Source organism: Perissodus microlepis, chromosome 11, assembly GCF_051167445.1.
Source record: "Perissodus microlepis isolate ML-2025 ecotype Zambia chromosome 11, ASM5116744v1, whole genome shotgun sequence".
Taxonomy (NCBI): Eukaryota; Metazoa; Chordata; class Actinopteri; order Cichliformes; family Cichlidae; genus Perissodus; species Perissodus microlepis.
The window spans coordinates 14358550-14385570 of record NC_140471.1 but is presented as its reverse complement, the minus strand read 5'-3'; the positions used below and the strand labels follow the sequence as shown (position 1 = coordinate 14385570).

At 42.7% G+C, this 27021-nt stretch overlaps 1 protein-coding gene and 1 long non-coding RNA gene across 2 annotated transcripts in view; one reads left to right on the top strand and one right to left on the bottom strand.

Moving 5' to 3' along the window:
• The first annotated feature begins 17017 nt into the window (after positions 1–17017).
• LOC146377395 (uncharacterized) lies at positions 17018–26456 on the top strand. The gene is made up of 3 exons (XR_014801597.1): positions 17018–17275; positions 18154–18341; positions 24772–26456. It is a non-coding gene; the product is annotated as an uncharacterized LOC146377395 (long non-coding RNA).
• znf407 (zinc finger protein 407) overlaps positions 23346–27021 on the bottom strand; it is a 157966-nt gene continuing 154290 nt past the window's right edge. Inside the window, exon 10 of the mRNA XM_084942847.1 lies at positions 23346–25643. Within this exon, the coding sequence (XP_084798973.1) occupies positions 24790–25643 (854 nt within the window). The 3' untranslated portion in view covers positions 23346–24789. The remainder of the gene's footprint in view (positions 25644–27021) is intronic.

Genomic DNA, 27021 nt, shown 5'->3' with positions numbered 1-27021 from the left:
AGCTTGGAATACAAAGACAAACTCCTACAATAATGTGCTGAACCTCAAAGAGACAGACAAGAAGAGTCTACAACAGCGCTACACTAGCAGATCTGTGAGGCTGTATTTTGACAAATAATTCTAAAATGTTACGTTTTGATAGATACATGAGTTAATGATGACATGTTGATGCACACTTGATGCAGGGGTAGATGCTGGAATATCAATAGCTTTACGGATATTCTGGCCATAGAGATAGTATTCGGAAAACAAAAAAATCTGACATGATGGTGGGAAATCTTAAATGTTTGTGCCAGATTTAATGACAAGCCACAGAACATTTTTCAAGAAATTTGCTTAAAAGGCTCCTTAAAAGCTCCCACCACAGTATTTCAATCAGCCTGAGGTCTGGACTTTGACTTGGCCATTGCAACACCTTTATTCTTTTTTTGTTTTTCAGCCGCTTCTATAGATTTTCTGCTGTGCTCCATTGTCCAGTTTTGGCCAAGCATTAGCTGACGGACAGATGGCTTCACATTTGACTCCAGAATACTTGGTATACAGAAGAGCTCATGGCCAGCTCAATGACTGCAAGGTACCCTGATCCCATGACTGTAAAACAAACCCAAGTCAGCATCCCTTCTCGGCCATGCCTGACAGTTGGTATGAGTTGTTTGTGCAGACATAGTGGTGTTTGATTTCCTCCAAACATGTTGCCTTGCATGATCTCCACTTTGGTCTCATCTGTTCAGTGGGCATTGTTCAGATGCTACTTTTGTCTTAAGCAGTGCTGCCATGTTCTTTTTAGAGAGAAAAGGCTTTCTCCTGGCAAAACTTGCAAACAAGTCAGACTTGTTCAGTCTTTTTCTAACAGTACTGCCATTAACTTTAGCATCTAATGCTTTAACTGAGGCCTTTAGAGTCTGAGTTGTAGCTCTTGGGATTTTTGCAATTTCTCTGAGCGTTGCAAAATCTGACCTTGTGGGTGAATTTTCTGGGATATCCATTCCTGGGAAGAGTGTGACATTCTGTGAACACACACCAGAAAACTGCCAAAGTTCCTGCTTTTACAGAGATGCTCACACTCCCTGACGATCAGTTAATGAAAAGCATTTGATTAGCAGCACATGGCTGCTACTTACCCTTTTAACTCCTGCAGAAGTAGTGAAGGTGCACTTAGTTTCTCGCCACCGTGACATGTCTTATGAATTATACCTTACAAATTCTTACGCTTTGTGTTCGATTTTTAACATAGAAAAGCATTAAAAAAAAACCCAACTCCACCAGAACCATTTTAAGTATTAAAATATTAATACACAGCTAACTTACTGCCTTCGTATTTATGCGCCTTTCTTTCCTAACCAGCATGTCAAATATGATACCTTGCCTTTGAAAGGATGTGATGCTCCACATAAAGAACAAGATACACGCAGGTGACTCAGATGGGTAAAACTCAGTGTGTGTGTGCGTGCCAGTTTCCCCTCCTGACTGAAGGAGAAAAACAGCCAGGGAGAGTCTATCAGCGTGGCACCCTGCTCCAGAACATTCTTGATGAAGCAAAGGTTGTCTTCATTAGGTGCATTAATATTCATGACGAATGGTAATTTTGACACAGAAAAGGTCTCAGTAACCTTTTCTCGTGCATTTTTTCACTTCTCAAGGAAATTACAGTCCGGCAATGACTTAATTAATGCTTGGTTTCCTCGCCAAGTCGTTTGAGGGCCTGTCACTTTGAGGTTGGGGTATCTGTCTCACACCGACAGCGATTGAGAGAGAGAGATAGAAGTAGAGGGGGAGAGACAGAGGGAGAGAGAGAGAGGGAGAGAGAGAGAGAGGAAAGTAGAATTTCAGAGAGATAGGCAGGGACAGGATCAGTTGCTTCTGCACAGGCTTATTTACTCTTAAATCCTCCACTGTTTTTCCTCCATATGCTCCATCCCTCTCCTCCCTCTCATTCTCTCCTCTCCATACCCCCCTCCTTCATTCACTGCATTGTGGTGCGTTGGTATATGGAGGATGTCACCCTCAAGGCCCTGTAAGCCTCACATTTCAGCCAGGAGATGATGAGATGTGACAGGATGTGACTTTTCACTTTCCTCTCTTTATCATCTCAGGGATCGTTCTGCAACATGGCTTCAATGCCACTGAACAGAGAGACACTGTGGTCTTTGATGCGTTTGTAGTCCAGGGGCTATTGCAGAGACGGGGGGAAAAAGAAAAGAAAAAAAACTAATTTCAAATAATACTGTAAACGAACTGGGTGTGCACATAAATGCTTTAGGTGTCTTAATTCGCAGTTTTAACGCGCAATTTGAGCTGTTGAGCTGTTTATTTTTGTGTAAATGTGGAATTGCATTGGCTAGAAAGTACACGTCCAAATGTTATGATACCCCCTTTTTTAAAAGTTGAGCCTAAGTCATAAAAGAGAGTAAAAAATTTCAGAATATTTCTAACTTTTTGCCTAGTTCTGTAAACACAATTAGTATTTAAAAAATAAAAAAATATCAGTGTTTCTATACGATCATAAAGACGTAGGCCCATCTTTTGGCAGGGTATTACATTTTAAAAGCTTTATTGCATTTTAACCCTGTAGGAACACACTTTTATGAGCTTCAGCCAATGGTTGCATTATCCATCAGGCGCAACTGCGCTGGCTGCCACACGCAAACACAAAGATCAAAACCGCACGGCAATCTGCAACGCTCAATCCTTCCCATTTCCTCCAAGACAGTTACGTATCTGAGCATAAGGCAGCATTTCCTTTATCATGTCCCATAAAAATAGTAATTTGCTGGAGCCCCTTGTAGCACAATATGGTAGGCAGTGTGTTTTCCTGATAATGTAGAGATGACAGATAGGTCCATACTGGGAGGTTTCACTTCACTCTGGATACCAGTGTAATAAATTGCAGAGAGGAGGAAGGAGAAGGAAAGATGGAGTGGGAAGAGGGAAAGATAGAGCAACAGATAGAGACTCCTCCAACATCTCTCTTCTCTGGCCAGTAGAAGGCTGCACTGTGGGCAGTGATTATACGCTATGAAAATGTAGGATTAATTAGGCCGGCAAGGGAAGGCAACCCTGTCTCATTACTGGCACACTATCCCCCCTCAAAGATATCACGGCTAACACGGCCATCGCGCTAATGCCAGCAGACAAAGTCCTCTCTTTTCTGCCCATCGCCCTTATTATCTTATTTAAGGCCACTTAAGGAGGGCCCAAAGGTGGGCGACACTGTGGGGTCTCTTCACTATACGCCGCCTTAATCAGAGCCTCTCCTTTGCTCTCACCTAGAGTTTTAAATATATATATATATATATATATATGTATGACTTTCAGAGAAGAACGAGTTTCTTTTTCATTTCAGCGCTACATGTGTGATTGGGTGGAGCGAGGACAATGGTGGCACAGTTTCCACTTTGTCACAGGAATAATTAGTCTATGGAGACTTTGCCCTCACTGTGTTGATCCTCTGTTCTTCTTGCTTTATCCATTTTCATAGATAAAGTGTCACACGGCCAGAGCCTTCCCCTCCCATAACATCTGTGATTCTCCATCATACACTGTTCATCTTCCAGGTCTTTATCTTTCTTATTCATCAGATAGATCACATGACGGAAAGGCAATTCTCCACAGAGTCGCACAGATGATGTGTGACTTAACAGGGATCATTTAATTGGTTTGTCTGGCTTGTTTTTTGTTTTATTACATTTTCTTGTATTAGTAGTATTGTTAAGTTGATTATTAAACACAATTAAATTGTTTCGTTGTCACCTCACAAAAAAAGAAGTTCTGGGCTTGAATCTGTTGGTCAGCTGTGTGGAGAATTACCTTCATGTGCCTTTGCGGGTTTTCTCCAGGTCCTCTGTTTTTGTCTCACAGTCCCATACCAACTACATGCGTGTTAGGTTAATTGGTGATTCCTAATTGGTTGTAGGCGTGGGTGTGAGCGTGAAGGGTTTTCTGGCTCTCCCTGTTAACAGTGCAATAGAAGGTCAACTATGATTAGCTCCAGATCCCCCATAAAAGGTTAAGCAATTGAATGGAAAGGCACATTCATTTTTTTGTCATTTAAAGCAAAAAAAAAAAAGTTTGATTTCATCTTCTTATGATTTCATTTCATGTCCTGTATATTTTTTGTGAGATAATGAATTGAATAAATTTTTTTGCCTGAAATGATTTCCACTAATTTAAGATGTTTTGTGCACAATTTAGAAGGCCAATAATTTTTTTCAACTCATAAAACACAGAATTCTCATTTGTAGCTCATCAAATAGTTAAAATAATAGCTGCTACCAACTGTCTTTAGAACGAGCTGGTGTTCCTCACCAAAACCAAAAGAAACTTTTATGCTGAAAGATATTCTTCCTTTAATCACAGCAACAGCGTTATTCAAGTGTGAGCCAACATTAAGACAGCGTTTCTTTGTCTGTGTGAGGCTGAGAGGCCAGAGAGAAGCCTTCCTTTGGGGTTTTCTTTCCTTTTAGATTTCTTTCAGTTTCCAGCCGCTGTTTGGTTACGTTTAGGCGACAAAACTCTTTCTTGGTTGAGATTAAGGAGAAAGTTTGAGTTACAATGCAATCCTTTCAGCAGTGCTCTCAGAAAGCCTGTCTGTCAGAGAACTTCTCCTCTGTGAGGTTGATGGAGGTCGCTTGTGTGTGACGCTTAAAGAATATGTTACCCCGTGTGCCATATGGGCCTCGCTGCCAATTGTAACGCGTTGTGGTGCCTACATAACGAAACCTAATTAGATTGTTGAGTCAATCAGCATCCCACAGGTACGTAACATGGCTGTAGAGAACAACAAACCTGTATAATTACCCTGAACATGATTACACCTCTCACCAGGACTGAGTGCTTCAAACACGGCTGTTTTTGTTTTTGATTGCAAAGTCGTTACATGTGCTAATTGTAGCATGCGAACCTGTGTGAGCAAGTGTCAGCCTTCAGATGGAAGTTTAAATTGCTAAACGTTCAGCGTAATAAATTGCATTCTTCCCCACTACATATGCAGCGAGCTCTTCGCTCTGGAAGTAAAACAGCTTCTTTTGCACGCACGTTCCTCTAACTCCGCTGTTTATAACCACGCCGAGAGCCTCACCTCCTCCGAGCCAGACTTAGCCAAACATAATTACCCAGGGCGCTCTGCGATAACGCCTACTGTCACTCCTCATTTACAGGGCCTGCTGGAACTCCACTCAATTAAGTAATAAAACATGTTCTCTGCTCTCACATGCACGTTTCAATAGTGCACATCCATAACTGATGCGAGCTCCTCTCCCTTTAAATTGGCAAGTGAGCAGTCTGAGAAAGAGAGGAGCATCATTTAGTCGAAGCGCTTATGCGTCAGCTCATCCCATCCTCACAATCACCCACATGTAAGAAACAATACTCAAAAATTCAATGCAAATAAATGTCTGTTTTTCTGCTGGAAGCTTGCGCCTTTGATTTTCTACAAACTTGGCATTTTAATTCTAAGGAATTATCTGATAAAAAATGTCAATAAAAAACAAATAGAGACAAACAATAACTTCCAGGTTAAGAATCCGTTTTTTTCCTTTCTTGCATAAAATTTTAACATATTACATTTAACTGCAGACACAGAATATAATGAATGACTACATTAAAAAGCAGATAAAAGTAAGTGAGTAATATGGAACAACTCGTGTTATCGCCACCCTACTGCAATAATGTAAAACAACTGTCACATGTGCTTTTGTTTACAGGGGACAGAATAAAGGGATCTTTGGGAATTAGGGATTTGTGGACTGATGCAAATATTGCTGAGTCCCCAAATGTCCACTGGCAACCGCTGTAGCCAAGCGCGACCTAACTGCTGAAGTAGAGATGAAGCCTGATGCAAACTTTGAGTCGTCCTGCAGTCAGAGCTGTAAGTTGACCCTGAGGCGGTTAGCTAGCTCTCACACTGCCACGTACAGTACTGTGGAGTTACTGTAGTTGCACTATAGCTGTGCTGTAGGTGCCCTGCTCACTGTTTTTCCACTAGGTGCTCTCCAGGGCCCCTACTGCTCCACCCCCGTTCACCTACAGTGATGTCTGAGGCCACCACTACAGGCAGCTGCCACACCTCTGCTGAGGCAAGAGGCTCCTTCTATGAACTTGGGTAATATTTCAAATGTGTTGCCATTAAATGCCCAAGGGACCCGGCGCGCACACAGTTTGGAGGAAGGAAGTCGGCACAGGCCTTCGCAGCTAATCATGTAAAGGGAAATATGTTTTAACGCTCATGATCACATGTAAACGTTTCTGAGCGTCATTAATTATAACAAGCTCAATCATAATCTCGTCACCGACTCACAGTAGTGTGCTAAGGTTTTAAGCACTTAAGATCTTTACATTTTTATCCATCATGCAACACCATCAAGGAGACATCTGATCGATCCTAAAGTCATTCCCCTGCATGGCAAACATACAGTCATCAAGTCATAAAGAGATACTGTGTCTTTAGCAATGAGACGGACAAGGAGCCTCGATGTCAGCATCATCAAGTCAGCCTGTAATTACACAAAGACAGAGAAGCAACTGAGACAGAAAGAAAATGCACAGAACTCAGTCTAACCCTCCATGTGCTTAAAACAACTGACCTACCTCGAGAAAATGTGAATAAGAGTGCTTTATTTTTTTCTGCACCTTGTATGAAGTTAAACGCTAAATACAAATCTTTTCAGAAAGCATCCTCACTGTCTTTAAACTGCATAAAACTGAAGAGCACTGTACATTATGACATCACAGGTTTTTCTCTTTAGTCACATGGCTTCAACCTGGAATTCAATACAGTACATTGGGTGTACACTTGTGCTTTTGTCTGCTTTCTTTTTTAGGACAAATTCCTTTGATCATGCCATGCAAAATGGGATTAAGTGTCAGAGATGAGGCATAGCCTCTTGTTTTCTATTCTAACTTGGAGCACTGTATTGAATCCTCGGAATACAATGAATACTTTTGTGCACGCTGAGTAGGTGTTCTTATTTTAGTCATTCTTTGGGGATAAATGCAGCACAGCTCGGGTGAGGTAACCCTCATATCAACTGTATTGCTCCGAGCCACATGTCATCATGCAAGTGTTGCATAAAAAGGGCATATGATCAGCACTGAGAGGAGATGGGAGACGGATACGTTGATTTTCAAAGATGCAGTGTTAAATCATCAATCAGCGATCTGAGGTCAGTCTTTCTGCTAATAACATCGGGATTAAAACACAAGCTTCAGCTCAGCACACAGTCTTCACTTGACCTTTAAGACTGTTATGTAGGGATGGTGGAAGGAGGGAGTATGGAAAATGCGTCACTTTGTAGTTTGTAATTCGTGTGTGTGGTTCAATGTACTGAATTTAAAGACAGGGTTTTTTATTGTTTATGTGCATGTAAATGTAAACCATGCTTCATCCTTGCAAATAATATGGAACCTTGTTAAAAAAAAAGTAACTTGTGCAGTATAGCTTTACCTTATTTTTGATGTTGAGCTCTTGTTTTTTTTTAAATTTTCAGCTAATTTTAATGTCAAAGTTCACCAGTTTTTCACCTGTGTGACCAGATCTACTAATTGCAGCAGTTCCAGTCAGATTAAATTATTTCAGGCTGAGGCGTCCTGTTTTTTTGTTTTTTTTTGTTTAACTGAATGAATGGGTGACAGTTCATTCATCTGTGCACGTGATTTTTTGCAATTTTTTTTGCACGTGCATTTTTTAGTATTTCTGTGTTACGGGATCTACCCACTGATTACTGTGGCCGAGTCCCAGCCTTTGGGAGGTGGTTAGGCACTGGCTAAGCTCTTTGTGATGTCAGTGATGTTTAACGTAAGGGGAAAAGTCTCTGCAGAGTCGCTCACTGAGCTGGACTCTGACTGCTGCGTGTTTGTGTTGGACGTCACTGTGTGACGTTTGATGCTGAACAGACCCCGGACCAAGGCCAACACAGTAAAAAAGGGGAATGGGCGGAAGAACCTGGGGCATGCTGGGAAACGAGATCCAATGAGACCGGGGACTGGATCATAGCAACCTGCCATGCTTTATGGTTGTGAAGTCAGAGTTCAGAGTCACCATTCCTTTGCCTCTACACGTACTTTTTTAACATAAGTCTGATGCAATTTTTGTTTTGTGAAGCTGTTAAAAAAGAGACTGGAGAGAGAAGAAAAAGCAGGTGACAAGCAGCACAGACTAGATCTAAATGTCACAGCTGAATAAAACGTACTATTTTGAAACCATAAACTATAAAAGATCAGATGTTTTGTTTAGAAGCTTCTATTAAATAAATTGCTTTGTTTCTGGTACACTCAGCCGTCTCTGTTGACTTACCAAATTCAGGATAAAATACTGCATTTAGTCTATAACAACCAAATGAGCTGAGATCAAGAGGTTTCCCAACTGTGAACATGTAAAACTTAGAGGACAGCAAACAACACAAACTCTGGCTTATGTCATTCATAGTCACAAAGCACAAAAATACACTTTGTTCGACCTACCACCACAAACTTCACTCATCACTAATCCTACTCTCCAGATTTTGCTCTTCCCCAACACAAAAATCAAACTCAGAAGTCGCTATTCTAAAAACGGCAGCAGAGCTGAAGAGGTGCAGTGCCACCCAGGGCTAAAGAGGACAAATTTAAATCTGGTATAGTTTTTGCTTTTTATGGGTGGGGGGTCACTGAACATTTAAGTTCTTAAATATGTGAATTCTATATCTTTGTATTTTTAACCAAAGTTTCTCCTTTTCATACCAATACAGGTTGAAATGTCCCACTGATTGCGGTCTCTTCTTTAGTACTTTTTTTTTTTGGTTGAGCTGCTGTTGGTGAATTGAGTCACGCCCTCCACACATGTTTCATATTCATATTAAAAGCTTCCTTAACAGCTCCCACAGAAGTCTAGAACTCTTTACTTGTGAAACCTTTGCCAGAGGTGTTGTGGTTCATTGAAAGTGAGACAGTTAAGCACTGACTTAATAATAATAATAATAATAAAAAACAGAAGGAAAACAGAGGAGAAGGTTGATTTTTGTCCTAAACACTAGCCTTTACTGTTGGCTTTATTATCTTGTAATGGAAAATTCAAACAGCTCTTGAGCCACTCGCGAATCCTTTATATATATGCATATATATATATTTTTTTTTTGCTTCTAAAGCACAAATTTGAATTTTTAAAGTGGTCTTGTGCAGTAGTTTTCCAGTCTTTCTGATGGACTTTCAAAGTATTTCTTTGGACATTGACTGCTTTTTCACTTACTTCCAATCCCCCTACCTGACTTTTTACAGAGGTTTTTTTTTCTCTGTTTTCTTAAGCCACTTAATACTGATCTATGAACCACTTAAGTCTCAAAAACGCCTGACTCAAAGAATGAATCAGTGTTGTGTCTGTATGTCGTAGACAACTTAGCAAAGAACCAAATTCAAATGACTTGTGGCAAAGACAGATTGTAATTTTTGGTTCAAATCATCCTCAGCGTGTACAGAGGAGGTCAGGAGAGAGGTACTTTAGTGAGCGTCTGCAGGAATCGGTAAAACAAGGTGGAGGCTCTGTCATGGTAGGGGTTACATTTCAGCCAGTGATGCTGGAGGTCTTATTGAAAACATTGCCAGTGCTGTAAGCGCATACCTGGATAGAAAATCACAATGAAACACTATCAGTCATGGATTGGCCTTCCCAGAGTCCTGACCTCAACATTAGTGAAGCAGTGTGGGATCTGACTACAGGTCTATCACAAGCTGGTAATCCTTCATCATCTATTTTCTTCCACTTATGCAATGCAGGGTTGGGATAGAGCGTATCCCAGCTATCACAGGGTGAGAGGCTATTGTGGGACTAACACACAGACACAGACAACCATTCACACTTCTGGCCAATTTGGAGTTACCAATTAGCCTAACATGTATGTCTTTGGACTGTAGGAGGAAACCTGAGTGCCTGGAAAGAACCGACGCAGACATGGGGAGCATATGCAAACGGCACGCAGAAAAGCCCCCAGTTGCCCAGTGAATTCAAACCCAGTCCCTTATTGCAAACTGGAAATCAGTACACCATTATTCACCTCCACCCCAGAATATGAAGATAATGAAATGGCTTGTGGCTCCCGTGACAAAGATGTTAAGGTGGCGGCATGGAGAAGAAGTGGGAAGAGAAAATGAAGATGTGGAGCATTAAAAGGAATCACCATAGCACGACAAGGCTCCCATTACATCATGTGTCAGCTCACAAACTAATGGAAGCGTTAGCATAGCTTATAGTATGACTGCAAGACACCGAAGACGGTGCTTAATTTAGAGAATGTGGGACTAACCCTTAAAATGGTGATTCCAGTTTACACCGCTCTTGTTGACGAGACTCCTCAGCAGGTGTAGGAATGCACTGTTACTCATTTGTGCGTGCATTTGTCAGCTTTATCCCACTCACACACAGACACACACTGACACACACATGCAAACACGTACACACACTTGCATCAGGAGGCTAATTACTGTAGCTCATGCGTTACTGATACCATCTCTTATTTTTTCTCCCCTTCCATGTCTAATGGTTGTGACAGTAAATGAAGAATGCCTGGGGTGGGGAGGGGCATTTTCATTGTGACACATTTAAGAACGCCATCAAAAACACGTGACTCGTGTGTGTGCAGCTTTGCGTGCCTCTTTTTAATTCTTCAAAACACTGTCACAAAACACACACACAGATAAGATTTGCTCCCAAACTCCATCAAACAATCACCATTAATTGTCATCTGTCACAGCTGAAGCGGCGTGAGGGCGGCGTGGTTGCATTTTTGATCAAGATGAGCGCAGAAAAGTGGCTGATAGGCTGTGACGGCTCCGGGGTGCGCCTGGCGTCTCCGGGGCATCTCTCTGCCCGGAATCAAGCCTTCATTGTGGGGGAAGGAGCTCTCAGGGCCTCCTTCTAATCTGACACCCATTCTCCTCTCTGTCTCACCTGCAGGTGGGAGCTCACACTGCTAAAGGCCTCCTCACAATCAGCGCGCCGTTTCTCTCCCCCTCCTCTCTCCTTTCTCCCTCCCACTTCTTCGTTTTAATCCCCCATCCATCCATCTATCGCTCTCCTCGCAGGTGCCTTCCTCCACACTTGTTCACAATTAGTCGCTTTCATTTTCTTTTCCTTTTTTTAGGGGAAATTAAGCTCTGCTGTTCTTTTTGGTAAACTTGCTTTAATATCGTTTTTCTCTTTGAATTTGTCTCACTTTTCTTTTTGTTTCTATCCTTCTTTCTTTTTATTTTTTCATTGCCCTCCTTCCTTTCCCTCTCCTCCCTCCCCTTCTGCTATACCTATCTATCTATAGTCCGGCAGATGCTGTCCCATTTGTACTCTCCCCCATGACATTCCTACGGGGGATTGCTTAAGGATTCAGGAGCCTCTGTGCTCATGGATCACACTGACACTTGGTCAGCATCAGCAGATTATGAACTATAGGCGCCTGACACCCCGCCATTGTTCCTCCATCTAAATATGAACAATAAGGACCATCCGACGCCCACGCTGACAGCTTATTCGCTCTTATCACTCCTGTGGAGTCGCCCGGCATGATCTGGGCGCCTCCTCCTTCCTCCTCTCCACATGTACACGCCTCCCCTTGCCTCCCCACGACCCTCCAACTCCCTACATTGTATCCCCTATCTCAGCCCAGGCACGGGACAAGGGTGGAAGAAGAGAAGCAACGAAGGGAAGACAAGGAAGGAAGTGGGCAGATAGAAAAGCTGATAGGAAGATGGTTGGAAGGTCACCAGGGCCTCATTTGGAGGATTCTCTTATCTAGAGCGGCACTTTGGCGCGGGGGTGATGGGAGAATCCTAAAATTTTACATGATTCTGTTATGGACCAGTCACATTAAATCAGCTTGGACAAGCAGCTGGGGGCATCTTTGAGGCTCACTTGGCTAATATACTTATAATTACTACACACTGAATCTGATACTGGCCCAAGACCTTTCCTTTAATTACTTATCACCCTGTTAACTGTCACGTCACACAAGAGAGAAAGAAAGTTTGATAGGGAAGTTCTTGCTTTCTAGTGTTTTGTGGATAACAAACGAAATGTTGGCGATGAGAAAACTTGTTTTGAAAGAATGAACTAAAACAAAAAAGTGATCGGTGCTAATTCCCATCAATTTTGTCAGTCTCTACCTCTGCATGTGCACAGCACAAACTGCAGAATCATCTAATATCGATGGTATTCATAGAGAACACTGGACTAATTCCACATCACATTTCAACCATACATCAGCAGGGTTTGTCTAATGGACTGTTTCTCCATCCACTACCCTGCCACTGATCTTCACATCTCTGTCACTGTCGCAACTTCACAACCTCCACCGGCTTTTTAATGAGACTGGCCAAGTTCCCTGTTGACAGCACACCTTCTACAAAAAGAACAGAAAGAGAGAGCGAGAGCATGATAGGTGGATGAAGAGGAGGAGAGGAGAAGTATAAAAAGAAGGGGCAGGAGAGCACTGGAGAGTGGCGAGGCTTTCTGAGCAGAGCAGGAATTAACAGGACCCCAGGGACGGCCAGATCAGAGCCGGGGTCCCCAGAGAGCACTTACCACAGGGGCCCCCCCATGCTTGTTACAGCAAGGCAGGGGCCACTAGGGGACTCCCAGGGCTACACTTCACAAATGCGGGGCTCGATTCACCATGCTAGATGGTTAAAAGGCAGACGGTCAGGGTGGTTGGGAAGAAAGCGCAACGCAATTATGCCTTGCTTTGAAAATCTTCTCTACAAGAGAGCCAGAGAAATTATAACAAGCTCAGATACGTTTAAGATCAATTTGGGAATAAATCCCCACAAATGACATATTCCACTTTTCTGAAAATATTATACTCAAAACTCCTATGCAGGATTTTTTTTAGGGAGCTGAATTGCCAACTAGATCACTAGGGATGAGGGAATTAGCCAATAAAATGAGCCCTGTTGAATGACACAGACACCACCCATTGGCAGCACCATAAATTCGTGACTGCACTTCTTTCATTGCACAGTCAGAAGTAGTATCACATCAAATCCAATATCTGTGACACTAAAACTCAATCCAGCAAATGAGATCACCCTGAGAGTTGAGGCCTCACTTCCTTGTAGTACATTAGGGGAAAGATACAGAAAAAGGAGCATAACAGACAGTAACAGATGACTAAGAAGAAAGCCTAATGCCAAAGAAATTTTTGCTCATGCACATGCACACATGGGCCTATTTTCACATTTTATACGCTGGTGATAATTGAACCAGACTGTACTGTAAGTGTAATAAATAAAAACCATTGTTTTGGAGGGCACATCTATTCTAAAACTGCTCAAGTACTTTCCTGATACTGTCGGTTTGACCATTGGGCATGCAGTGAGTAAGTAGGTCAAAGTTCTCAGGGAAGCTGACATGGACAGTGATTACCTGTATTCACAGGACGGGACTGAGCTCACAGTGTTACATTTAATAACAGCTTTGTTGCCATTCAACTGACAAGCACATTTTTTAGCCAGCTTTTGAAATGCCATAGGAATTTCGTTGTGATCACTCAGTCAGCTTTGTGAATGTCAAAAACAGGCAGATCCACGAGAAAAATGGGACTAGTCTCAATACGGGCTAAGATATTCACACCATAAACAACAAGCCCTTCCCATCACGTTTCTCATGTTTCGACCATAGTTGTAGTTGAAGTTGTGTACATGAGAAAAAATATATAGTAAATATACTGGAACGCATCCCTAAGCCACAATGAGAGCCTCACCTACTGCTTTGCTGCTCTCCTCTGTTCTGTGTTTCACCGTGAAACACAGAACAGAGGAGAGCAGCAATACACCTCAATAGACTCTCAAAGTACTGAATCGACTGCACACAAATGACATAAATAAAAGCAATGAAAGACTTTTCTTTCAAATTCTTTTGTTTTTATATGCCCTGCAGTGCACTCCACCACCGTTTTTAGTTTCACTCACTTGTCTCCATGCCAACATTTTAAAAGGAATGGACTTGCTTGCTATCTTTACACAATTTCTGCTTTATTAGTGTATGAAATTTGTAGAACGATGGAACAATTTCAGTCAGGTTTTTTTTTTTTCAAATGTTGAGCATATGACCAATTATTAAAGCGTAAAAAGTCAGAGGAAAGAATGGTAAAGAACATCATGTCAACAAATTAAAGTCAATAGCTGTGCTGCTAACACAGCTGCTAGCATAGCTGTATACTGAGTCTTGTTACTTTCTTTCTTTCAATAAACTCTATTACTATTGTATTTGCATTGTAACCTAAGCTATTCTGTAGTGAAGAAGCAAATGTTAAACTTTACAATCACAGTTTCACTTCTGATCTCTTCAGTTCATTTTGTGCATTATTTACAGATATTTCCAGTGTTGGTACAGGTTGTTATTTTCCCTTTGCTGCATCCTGTAAGTATTTACTGCTGAAGTGACCCAATTTTTTGGCAAATAAAACATTAAAGTTTCACTTTATCGTGACATATTTTCAGAATCAAGAAAAATCAAATCATTTTTTCCTTCCCTTCATCTGTCACGCTGTTTGTTTTGCTAAAATGAATATACCAACAGAATTAACCCCTATATGGCAGTGCTGACATGAAGCAGATGGCTGCAGCAGCTATGTAGAAAGGTGTTATCGCAGGCTGACAGTGAAGATCTGCTATTTAAACAGAGTGGTGTGTTGGCGCAGGGTAGCGTGCCGACTTCCCTGAGTCTATACACGTGAATCAGACTCTGCGAGCGCCTCTGATATAAAATTGACGATGTCAAATTCTGTAATTCAAGAGTGCAGATTTAACGCCTAACATTTTCTTACCCTCTAGAGGTGTATCTAATTTTAAATATTGTAAATCTAAATGGAGACGAAGCTAAACTAAAAAGGAGAGTAGTAAAAAAAAGTGTTTTGAGAACATTTCCTAGATGCGCATAATGTTGAAAAAGTGATGTTCTTGTTAGGGCAGAGGGAATAGGCTTCCCACTGATCTCCTCTTTGCTTCGTCATTTGCTCTCCCTACTGCTGGAGACACTCTGTCTTTCACTCTCTCTTTTTTATGTTTTGAAGTGCTATTCCTCAGTGTTGTGTGCCTAATTAAAAAGCACTTACAGTTGTTTCTGGTTCAAGGTTGAAACATTGCTATCTCATCATAGTGAGCTAATCAGATCCCTTTTCAATCACTGCTATTGCTTAATGAAGTGCTGCAGACTGTCAATTCCTGCTTGCCTGCCTGCCTGCCTAGTGTTTTTATTTCATTCTTTATTTGGGTTTGGGGTAAGCTGCTCAATGGTGGAATGAAGAATGCATGCCATTTTGGAGGGGGTGTGTGGGATAGAGTGGGCTGTCAATTTCTGTCAGGCACTGAGGTGTGTGTGGCAGTGAGTCTATGGCAGGGAGACTGGGGGGGTGGGCGCTAGGCAGGGATTAACATGATCAAAGACACAAATGCAGAGCCACATAGGAAAAGTAAGAGAAAGGGAGAAGAGCCACGCAGGGCTCCCCACATCCCCTCCCCACATCCCCTCCCCTCCCTCCCCGCCTTCTCTCCGTTTTCCCATAACAACTCCCATGGAAGAGATGAACCATAACTGAACTGTGGCTTCCACTGCCTCAAACAGCTATCGATTTACAGCTACAAAAATGATGGAAAAAAAAAACAACAAAACAAATAAACACTGGATTCTGACTGTGCGTTCATCTATACGTGTGCGGCCTGTCGTTAACATGAATGTACGTACAGACCTGGATCCGGAGTCCTAGCAAGCAGGGGACATGTAGAGGGAGGCAGACAGGAAATAAACAAACAAGTCTGGTTTAATAGAATTGTACCTGGAGCCCCGAGGACACGCACACACACACAAACAGAGCATATCAGCCGGCATGTTAATACAGCCAAAGGGAGGCCAAAACTAATAGTGGAGACATTAAGGAAATGATCCTCAGGCTGATATGTTTTCTATAGATGGCAACTAAACAGAATTGCCATATTTATCATACTCAGAGAAACAGAGAGAGTGAAAAAGAGAAACCTCCATCCACGCTGCTGTCCCTCTCTGCTGTGCCCAGGAGAGTGATGAGAGTTGCCCCAAGGAGACCGTGCAAGTGCTTCTGTGTATGAATGTGTGTGTGTGCATTACCCATCATACTATGTTACACGTTCGCACTGAGCCAGTGGTTGAAGGCTTTAGAAGTATTTTAAGCATCAATTTAAAAAATAAATAAATAAAGCGTTGCAAGTATATGTCATTATATGAGAGTGTAAAGGCATTACCCTAACAAGACTGAATTATAGCCTTGGATGTCAACAACTTCAGTCTGTCTCGAAAATAAACCGGCAATTCAGAGCACACCACTGGAACCTGACAAGTAAATCGTGTCTTCAGTTGTAGGTTAGCAACGCATGCTCAAATTGGCTATGAAGTATTGGTGAACTTAACAACAGACATTTAACAAGTTAACAAACATCGTGTTCACACAGCCAGATAATTAGCATTAGCATGGAACCTGAATTCCATTCTCTCTTAATGATCCAGTTTTGGTCTCCACCACCTATTAGGCACATCGGAGGCTTCAGCCGCCTCATGTACCACTGTTTTTCACTACTTACTTGCTAACTGTGTCTGTCTGCTGTTTGTGTCCTACGTTTTTCTTTAGCTCAGTTTTGCTTAAAATTTGTGGCTCCATAATAAGTGACCCAGATTTAAAGCTGCAGACCAAAACAATGGACAAAGGACAATGCAAACCTGAAGAGAGCTGCAGAATGTGGTACATTATATACAGTGTTGGGGAGTAACGGAATACATGTACCGCCGTTACGTATTTAAAATACAAAATATAAGTAACTGTATTCCGTTACAGTTACCGTTTAAAAAGGTGGTATTTAGAATACAGTTACTTTGTTGAAATAAATGGATTACACGGCGGTATTTTCCTGTTTCATATTGTGGTGGGTCAGGACTGTTTGGGTTTTATTTGACAGCTATGTTCTGTTGTTCCAGGCGGCAACGTTACGGTTGCCATGGTTACAGGGTGACGCTTTCTCTCTGCTGTTTCCTGGGTGAGAGAGTGCCTTTTTGTTGTTGTTGTGCTAAGCTAATAGGCAGAATGCTACAGGTATAGCTCTAAAGAATGTAGCATCATAGGCAGTGTAGTCCGTGCTGCAGGGAGAATGGACTGCCATACCCGTTATGTGTCTGTGAGCGAGGGAGGGAGAAAAAGGAAAAGTACAAGCTGTCATCGAGCAAAAACGGGAGCTGGAAGCATGTAAATATAATAATAACCACTGCAACCAAGAAGAGTGCCTGACGAGCCCAGTTGTAAGTAAGCTATTAAGACTCGACTGTACACCGTGTTTGTGTTTTCCTCCAAAAACAATAAGTTCCGTTGGAGCAGCCTTTCAACGCCTCTCTCTGTCTCTGGCAAGCAAAGTTGACCCAGACAACAAAGTAAAGCTATTTTCGGCTACGAGCCCGACACAGAACCCACCGTATTAGCCAGAGGTCCCTTTACTACGGTTCGGAGCCGCGGACCTTCAGTAACAGTAATAAATCACAGCAATAGTACATTCACATAGTTGTAAACAGCATGATAATGTATTAAGTAATCCAAAGTATTCAGAATACGTTACTCTCATTGAGTAACGTTACAGAATACATTTTGGGGCATGTATTCTGTAATCTGTAACGGAATACATTTTAAAAGTAACCTTCCCAACACTGATTATATGTGGACAATATGGTGTGCTACTCAGATGCATATATATTTAACATAAAAATAATGACTATTCAGTTCAACATATTTATAGGAAACGATTAATGGAGAATTTTACACAGTATGCTGCTAGATTTGGATTATGCCTTAACATTTTAATGTAAACCTTGAGCTGATTTCTGGTTAGTCTAATTTACAGTGCGCAGCATTTCGGGAGGTAAAATTGCTTTGGCTATCTCTTTCAGCACCTGATTAATAACAGTGACAGGAGTAATTATTATAGTATGTTAAAACTACACTTTTGTCCACTGCTCTTCATCTATTATGCCCACAAAGCCTACTGCTGATACAGAAGTTGAATTACTGCTTGTGAAACTCAGTTAAGAGTTAGACCCTTAACATTACCGTTATGACTTTACCCTGATCTCTCCATTTTTGCCCCTCCCTTCCTCTCCCACTGGCCTTTTCCGGCTCTCCAATTAAGCTTCAGCGGCAGGTTTCCATCAGCCGTCTGGTCGTCTGCAGCAGGACTCTTCGGAGCAGAGGCCTGTCAGGAAATGAACTCATCACTGGATGACAGCTGCTAATTTCTCCCTCTTCCATGTCACTCGAGTGGCCTGCTGCAGTTAATAATGAGCCATCCAGCCCTGATTAGAGAGATACACGGAGAGGGTGGGGATGCACACAATACAGTACACAATCACTCAGATGGACATGTAGAATAATCTGCATTCCTATTCAGAGGGGGGGGAAAAAAACAAAAGAACATTGAACTTGCGACCTTATGGAGGGCAATAGGATTAGCCAAGGTCATGCACTGCAGAATGAAGTTTTAGAACGCCCAAATGTTTCAATTTTTTTATTGAAAATTATGCAGTTTAATGTCTCTCTGCACTCTGAAATGAAAGCATAGTACAAATAAGCAACCATGGAATCAATTCATAGACCAAAATGCTTTTTAAATTTCTGACTCATCGAAGCCACCTTTGGCAGATATAACAGCTGAACACACCCGTGGCACTCTTTGTACAATAGAAATTAAATATCCTTCGGAAAGTTCTTCCCATATCTGTTGCAGAAGTTCCCATAAATGTGTGGCACTTGTCGGTTTCTTTGCATTCACTCTTCTGTCCAGTTCATCCCAAACCATCTCGATGGGGTTTAAGTCTGGAGACTGTGCTGACCACTCCATGTTTTCAAGCTTACCATCTTGTTCTTTTTTCCTGACGTAGTTCTGACATAGCTTGAACTTATGTTTCGGGTCATTTTCTTGCTGTAGGATGAACCCCTGACCAACTAGGCGCATCCCAGAGGGTATTGCATGGTGCTGCAGAATGGTGTGGTAGCTGTTTTGGTTCAGGGTGCCTCTCACTCTGTCACCCTGGATCCAGCAAAACAGCCCCAGACCATCACACTTCCTCCTCCATGTTTGACAGTTGATGCCACACACTGTGGAACCATCCTTTCACCTACTCGACGGTGTAAAAAGATCCTGTGTGATGAACCAAATATTTCAAATTTTGATTAATCAGCCCATAATACCTGCCTCCAGTCTTCAGTAATCCAATGGCGATGTTATAGCCCGTCTAGAGATGGCCAGGTCACAACATTAGGGTGATCCATCCTCGTCAGACCTCAAGCAGCCATATCGCACAATTGGTACAGTTTGATAATGATTTATTTACAATAGTATAGAATAGAATAGAATAGAATAGGATAGAATTCAACTTTATTGTCATTGCACATGCACAGGTACAGGGCAACGAAATGCAGTTTGCATCCATCCAGAAGTGCTTTAGTGATATAGATATATTACAATATATATTAGCAATAATATAGATATGTAAGTATATTACAGAAATGGGTCTATTATGGTATGTTATAATGTACACGGTATGAAGTATGTTGTGAATATTCTATAACTATAGGTATGTACAGGCTGTAGTGAGTACAAGCTATGTACAGGCTATGAACAGGATATAAATATGAAAAACTATACAGAATATGAAATAAATAACTTTACAGAAATCTGAGATATACAGTTATACAGAAATGGGAACTATGCAAGTTGTAAACAGTTGTAGGGTTAAAAATTATCGTATGTACAGAATGATTATTTACAGAGCTATACAGTAGTGCAGTTAAGATAAATTAGATATGTGGATAATTTCTACAGAGGCTATATAAAGTGCTAGTGGTTGTGAGTGGTGGTTCAGTCCATGTTATTATTGTGTGTTTGAGGGTACAGTCCATTGTGTCCATTGTGGGTGTGTGTATGTTCAGTCCATGTGTTAACGTGGGTCAGATGTCAGGAGGCAGAGTTCAGGAGTCTGACAGCTGTGGGGAAGAAGCTGTTCCGGTACCTGGTGGTCTTAGTCCGGAGGCTCCTGTAGCGCCTCCCAGAGGGCAGGAGGGTGAAGAGTCCATGTGATGGGTGACTGGGGTCTCTGATGATTTTCCCAGCCCTTTTCAGACACCGCTTCCTGTAGATGTCTTTTATGGCAGGAAGTGGTGCTCCGGTGATGCGCTGGGCAGTTTTCACGACCCTCTGCAACGCCTTCCGGTCCGAGGCAGAGCAGTTCCCGTACCAGACTGTTATACAGTTGGTCAGGATGCTCTCGATGGTGCAACGATAGAAGTTCACCAGGATGTCTGAGGACAGGTGGTTCTTCCTCAGAGTCCTCAAGAAGAAGAGGCGCTGGTGAGCCTTCTTGACCAGCTTGGAGCAGTTGGTTGTCCAGGTGAGATCCTCGGAGATGTGGACTCCCAGGAACTTGAAGCTGCTCACACACTCCACAGCCGTCCCCTTAATGTGGATGGGTGGATGTGGGTCAGCATTCCTCCTGTAGTCCACGATGAGCTCCTTGGTCTTCTCGGTGTTAAGCAGCAGGTTGTTTGTGTCGCACCACTCAGCCAGACGATCCACCTCCTCCCTGTAGGCGGCCTCATCGTTGTCACTGATGAGGCCAATCACCGTGGTGTCATCTGCAAACTTAATGATGGTGTTGGAACCGTCAGCAGGTCTGCAGTCGTGGGTGAAGAGGGAGTAGAGGAAAGGGCTCATCACACAGCCTTGTGGTACACCGGTGTTCATTGTGATGGTAGATGAGCAGTGGTTATCCAGCCGGACATGTTGGGGGCGGTTGGTCAGGAAGTCCAGTAACCATTTGCAGATGAGGCAACTGATGCCCAGGTCTGTCAGTTTCCTGATGAGTTGTGAGGGGTGGAATGTATTGAACGCTGAACTGAAGTCTATAAACAGCATTCTGGCGTAGGTGTTGTTGTTGTCCAGGTGTGAGAGGACAGAGTGCAGTGCGATGGAGACTGCATCCTCTGTGCTCCTGTTCTGGCGGTATGCGAATTGGTGGGGGGGGAGACAGGATTTGAAGTGTGCTAGGACCAGCTGCTCTAAGCACTTAGTGATGATGGGGGTGAGTGCTACTGGGCGGTAGTCATGGAGGCAAGATGGGTTGGAGTTTTTGGGTATCGGGATGATGGAGGTGGATTTGAAGCAGGCCGGTACCACAGCGTGGGCCAAGGACAGGTTGAATATGTCTGTCAGCACTCCTGCAAGCTCCCCAGAACACGCTCTGAGAACACGCCCGGGGATGCCATCAGGACCTGCAGCCTTGTGGACATTGATCCTGCTCAGCACCGCTCCTACATCGGTGGGGGAGAGAGTCAGAGGTTGGTGGTCTGGCGTCACGTCTGCTTTGGTTGTGGGGTTCCCTCGCTCAAAACGAGCATAAAAGTTGTTGAGCTCGTTGAGGAAGGAGACATCAGAGGATGCGGGGGAGGGTTTGGTGGTCCTGTAGTCTGTGATGGTCTGGAGTCCTTGCCACATGCGTCGGGGGTTGGAGTTGGAGAAGTGTTCTTCTACCTTCTTTTTGTAATGGTGTTTGGCTTTTTTGATGCCCTTCTTTAGATTAGCCCTGGCTGTACTGTAGGCGTGTGCATCTCCAATATGTTAATTCGTTAGGGATGGACTTAATGCCAAAACAACAAACAAAAGGAGACAATCTCGAGGATTTACGAAATTTACATAATCAAAAGAATCAAACCAAATGACAACAACTTACCTGCCTAACTAAGAAAAAAAGAAGAAAACTAATCAAACAAAAAGCCAGTCCACCCCTACAAACTCCTGCATATAACCAACAACACTGGGCATGTTTGCAAAACTCTGCTGGTTGGGATGAGCCGAAGATGAATGAATGGGAGTCCATGGCGGCATCGTCACATAATATCATCATATCATATCCAGCTAGTTAGCCAATCCATATGGGCCGTCCTCTGGATCCACAAATCAGAGAGAGGTGGATGCACTGAGATTAGCATATTAGACAATCCTACGACAGCAGTCTTAACAGTGGTGTTTCATGGTCCAGGCAAGCCTCTTTGTCTTATTTTCATGCCTTAGTTATGGCTTTCTTGCTGAAACTCATCCTGTCAAACCTGCAGCTTGAAGTCTTCTCGAGTCACAGCTGAAACTGAGACTTGCTTACTACGACCACTATTCAGCTGTGCTTGAAGATGTTGTACTGTGAGCTGTGAGCGGATAACTCTCAGAAACTTGTCCTCTGATTCAGTTGCAGCTTTGGGTCTGACAGACCTCTTCCTGTTGGTTTGCCCTGGTCTCTGAGTGCCTTTCGATGGCGAAGGAAACTGTACTGACTGACACCTTGACTTCCTTTGTAATTTCTTTGAAGGAAAGACCTACATTTTGATAACAGTGTCATGATGGTCTGTCTCTCTTCCATTGTTAATTGCTTTTTTCTCATCATTTTTGCAGCAACACTCTTCTTTCTGCAGTACAATAGTGTTCAACTGATGCTCATGAGGGTATGATACCACAGTTTGTTCCAGCACTGCTTTTATGCAGACAGAGGGGGCTGTAAGTAATCCAGAAAAGTTGGAACACCTGTAGGAATTAGCAGCACCAGCTTTCAAGGCTTGATCAACCTCCATTGCTGCAGAAGAGCTTTAATTTGTTAACTCATTTAAAAAAGGCCCGAAAAAGGCCTTTTTGTATAATTCTGAAATGTACATTATTTTTCAGTTTTGGGTAACCTTTTATTTTAAACCCCTGGCAGTAGTAGTGTATGTAGATATCTATCTATATATATATATAGTTTACAGTGTACCATATTACATTACCTTCAAACATGTGCATAACAGTTATGTGATTAGCCGATTTAAATCAAAATATTATAATTAATGAGTACATACGCACCAAAATAAATATTATTCCTCAGTGCAGTGCATCTATTTGACTGAACAGCACTTCTCTTCAAAATTCATTATTTAAAGCAGCACTGCTCAACCTTGGCATCAGGAGCCCACTGAGAGGTCACAAAAGAAGTCGCACATACTGCTGTTGTTGTGACATGACTCTTGAATAACACATATTTGGAAGCATTATAAAAACAAACTGTAAGTTCTATAAATGTGAGGCATCTAAATGCTATCGCTGCATTCTCACCACTCAGTGGGTGTTGACAAACCTTGGCTCTCACAGGCACGTATGGTTGCTCACACAGAGAACGTGACCTCCGTTAAATGCGCCCATCTCCGCTGAATAGAAGGAAGAAGAGCATGAAAAGACTGTGCGAGCTTATAAATGCAACATGAGGCTGGGAGCAGGAGACAAAGACAGGCTGAAAGGCAGACAGGTGTTATGTGAAATTACAGGCTCCCTTCTCTCTGTGTGGCTGTGGATTTCACCGCTCTTTCACTTCTCCCTGGCCTCACCTCTCTCAACATCCATCTGTAATGCTCTCATTTTTCCTGCCCACTCCTCCACCACTTTCTCCCTCTCAGCCCACCTTCTTGCTCTGCTCGCGCAGCGCGTGTGTGTTAAAGGGATGATCTTTTGATGCCCTCAGTGTGTACGAGTGCTTTCTCTCTACTTTCAGTGGTTGGCCATTGTGTTTGCAGCCGTCACACCGCTCTCCCACTCACTCCATCAGAAACCAGGCTTGTGTAGGGGCCTAAATGAATATTGATTCTCCCTCCAGTGCTGAATAGTGCTGGGGGGGGGGAAGAGAAAAAAAATGCAATGAACAGAATGGGCCTGATGGGGGGACGAGATGAGAGGATGGCGATTAGGATGATGGTGATCATGATGACGATAATGATAATGGTGATGATAATGACGGTGTTAGTGATCAGAAAGCTTGATGGGAACCATCAGTTGATGCATGTATGTGCATGTCGCCTGTACGATGCTGCTGAACTGTATGCATGATAGCATTGTGCTGCTGACATAACTATCAACAGCGCTAACTGCCAAGAAAACAAATGCGGGCACACTTGTTAAAAATTAGGCTCAATCTTTATTGTCAAAAATGAAACTGCACTCATGTTTTGTTTTTTTAAACAGGCCTTCCACACAATGAAGGACTGTCAAAAATCTAAAACGTATAATTGTCATTGCTTTACTTTTCGCTACACAGAAAATATGTATAAGGTCTATTTGGGAATTCATTCATCGTATTACTGATTTGGAACTAATAGTACAAACACACACACACAAAGGATTTGAAGAAAAAGAAAAGATTGTTCACTCAAATTAAACCACTGCGTTATCAAAAGAAAAAAAACATCTATTTTGCTACAGAAAAACTTTAGGTTGCAACATAAATGTACCACAAAGAAATCAAAAAGCAAGAAAAAAACCTGTTAGCTCTGTTATAAATGAAAAGATAGACTTTCTTTATAATAACTTGTTTAACTCTTAGCACATTAGAAGCATTGTAAAAATATTTCATGACAATGTGTACTCATTCATTTCCTTAAGTTGCATTAATTAATTAAAGCAGTCTTGGCGGCTGTGTGGATTGCAGGTTAGCTCACTTAGCACCAAAACCTTTTTCCTTTACTGTCGCTTGGAATAAACAATGTTTAACCTGAGTTCAGTGTAGCCCAAGAGAAGATGGTAGAAGTGATGTACGAAGTGAATGAAGCAGGGTGAAATTAAACAGAGACAATGCAGAACACAACATCTGGGCTAACGTGAGCTTTAACATAGCTAAACAGGGGAAGTGAAATAAAATGCCCAATGTGAATCTTTCAGGGATGTCTCTCTCCTCTATCCTTCCAGGACAATACTGCGAGCAGCTCAATCCAGGTACACCACTATCTCTTCTCCTGTCTGCTGCTCCGCCTGGTGCACCTCCCCGTCACCTGTCCCGGCCTCTCCATACACTTCTCCCTCCACCTGTAAGGTGCAGTTGTCCAGCTCAGTCACAATGTAGTGCGTGCCCTCATCATTGACGATGACCTGGGTCAGGCCTTCCTTCATCATCTGGGACGCGGCGAGTTGCAGCACTTCCTGCATGTCCTCTTGGCCGGTCCCCTGGATGACCTGCACCTGCTCCTCCCCCTCCTGCTTCACCTCCCCCTGCACTTCACTCTGCACAGCCTCAGCTATCTCTGGGGTCAAGACCTCATGAACGATGGCTGCCTCTCCTTGTATTTCCTCCTGATGGCCCATTTCGCTGACTGCGCTGAGCAGAGCATCGAGGGCTGTGGAGGACTCTGAGACAATGTGACTTTGTCCAGCAGCAGCTGCGACTGCTACCCCTCCTCTGGCCACAGCCTGAAACTCCTTTCTGGCCTCCCCTGACTCCAGGACGACGTACTGGGTGCTGCCTCCGGCCAGGTGGGCTCCTGCGGATGCCACTTCCCTGCCCGAGGCTATGACTTGTCCGTCTTCAGTGATGTGGAGCACCTCGGCCACCTGGCCGGCCATGGCCAGCGTCTGCAGGGTGGCAGCGGCTGACTCCTCGAGGGTCTGGTCGATAGCTACCTCTCCGTCACCATAGCCCTGGATGATGATGACCTGTTGGATCTCGTCATGGCCCGCTAACTCAGAAGAGTCTTTCCTGTGCAAAGGGGAGCCCATATCCTCTGCTTCCACAAATGTAGCCCCCTGGCCTTTCAGACGACACTCAAAGGACTTGGAAACGATACCTGGGAAACACAGTGATGCATTTCTTATTAGTTAATATGTTTGTTATAAGCAGCCAATAATGACATAAAGAAGCTCCATTTACCAGACTGCTAGAAATTAAAGAAGGAAAAAGGTGTCTGAGAGTGACTGCAACCTTCCTGTCATTCTAGCAGCCAGTATGACACAAAGGATCTTTTTGAGGCCCAATCACAGCATAAAAACATGAAAGTCATTTAGTGGCTAGATGGACAGGATCTCATTTAAAAGTGGCAAATGAGGAGTGCCAATTACTGTCTGTACCACACATGGCAATGCATATATTATTCTTTCTTTCCTATGTGTGTGTGCATCCATCACTGTGTAAAAAAAAGAGAGAGGAAAACTACATGGAAAGTTGACATAAAAGGTGATGTAACACTTCACGTATTTGTGTCACTTAATGCATGAAAGGAGACAGAATATGGAGATATTCTTCTGGCGGGAGAGTGCGGTGAGATACGGCTGGTGCTAATTGAGCCACACTGTGCCCTCTCAGATCACAGGTTGCCATGGCGTTTCCAAGGTGATAGGAACAGTGTTAGAAATGCCATTGTTTAAACAGCGCCTGGCTTAGACACTTGTAGACTAATCTATGCAGAAAAATGGGAATTTGAGAGAGTGAAAAAGGGACTCTCACACCTAGGTTGCTGAGTGCAGATGAACTTACTGTAAAATAACTGTAAAAAAACAAACAAACATACATTGTCATTTCAAATGTACATTGGTTTTACAAACACCATAGGAAAGACTTTCCTAACTTCTTAGGAAATAAAACTGTCCTTTTTTTTCTTCTTCTTCCTTTCTTTCTTTCTAAAGTTTGTAAAATGCTAACATTGGAGGTACAAGGTTTACACCCAAGGGCAACACACAAGATCATACAGATCTCACAGTACATAAAGGAAAAAACTCATCAATCATTGATATTCCTATCTACAGCTAACATTTAATGTCCTCCACTCACAGGGTGGACAATGTGATCAGAAAGTCAGAGTTATGCCACAAACAGCTTCTGACCCAACGGTGCCACGTCCTCCTCAAACACGACCAGAGACACATTCGTTTTAACTCCCACACTTACTAGCCAAATAGAAAATGACCATTCATTCTTTGGTGACAGCAAAACAGATAATACTGCAAAGGTGCTTTTGGAATAAACAACATTTTACACAGCTGTAGGTGAATGAAAGGAAACAGAAAACCCTTTATGTGTTACAACTGCTTCTGACAAAAGAGTGAACTATTAAGGCTTAGATGGATAGAGCAGAAAATTCTACTTGGAGGCGACAAAGTTAAAGATTTTTAATACAGTCTGGCCTTTTCTAGCAACTAAGTAGCAACCTCAAGGGCAAAAGAAATTTA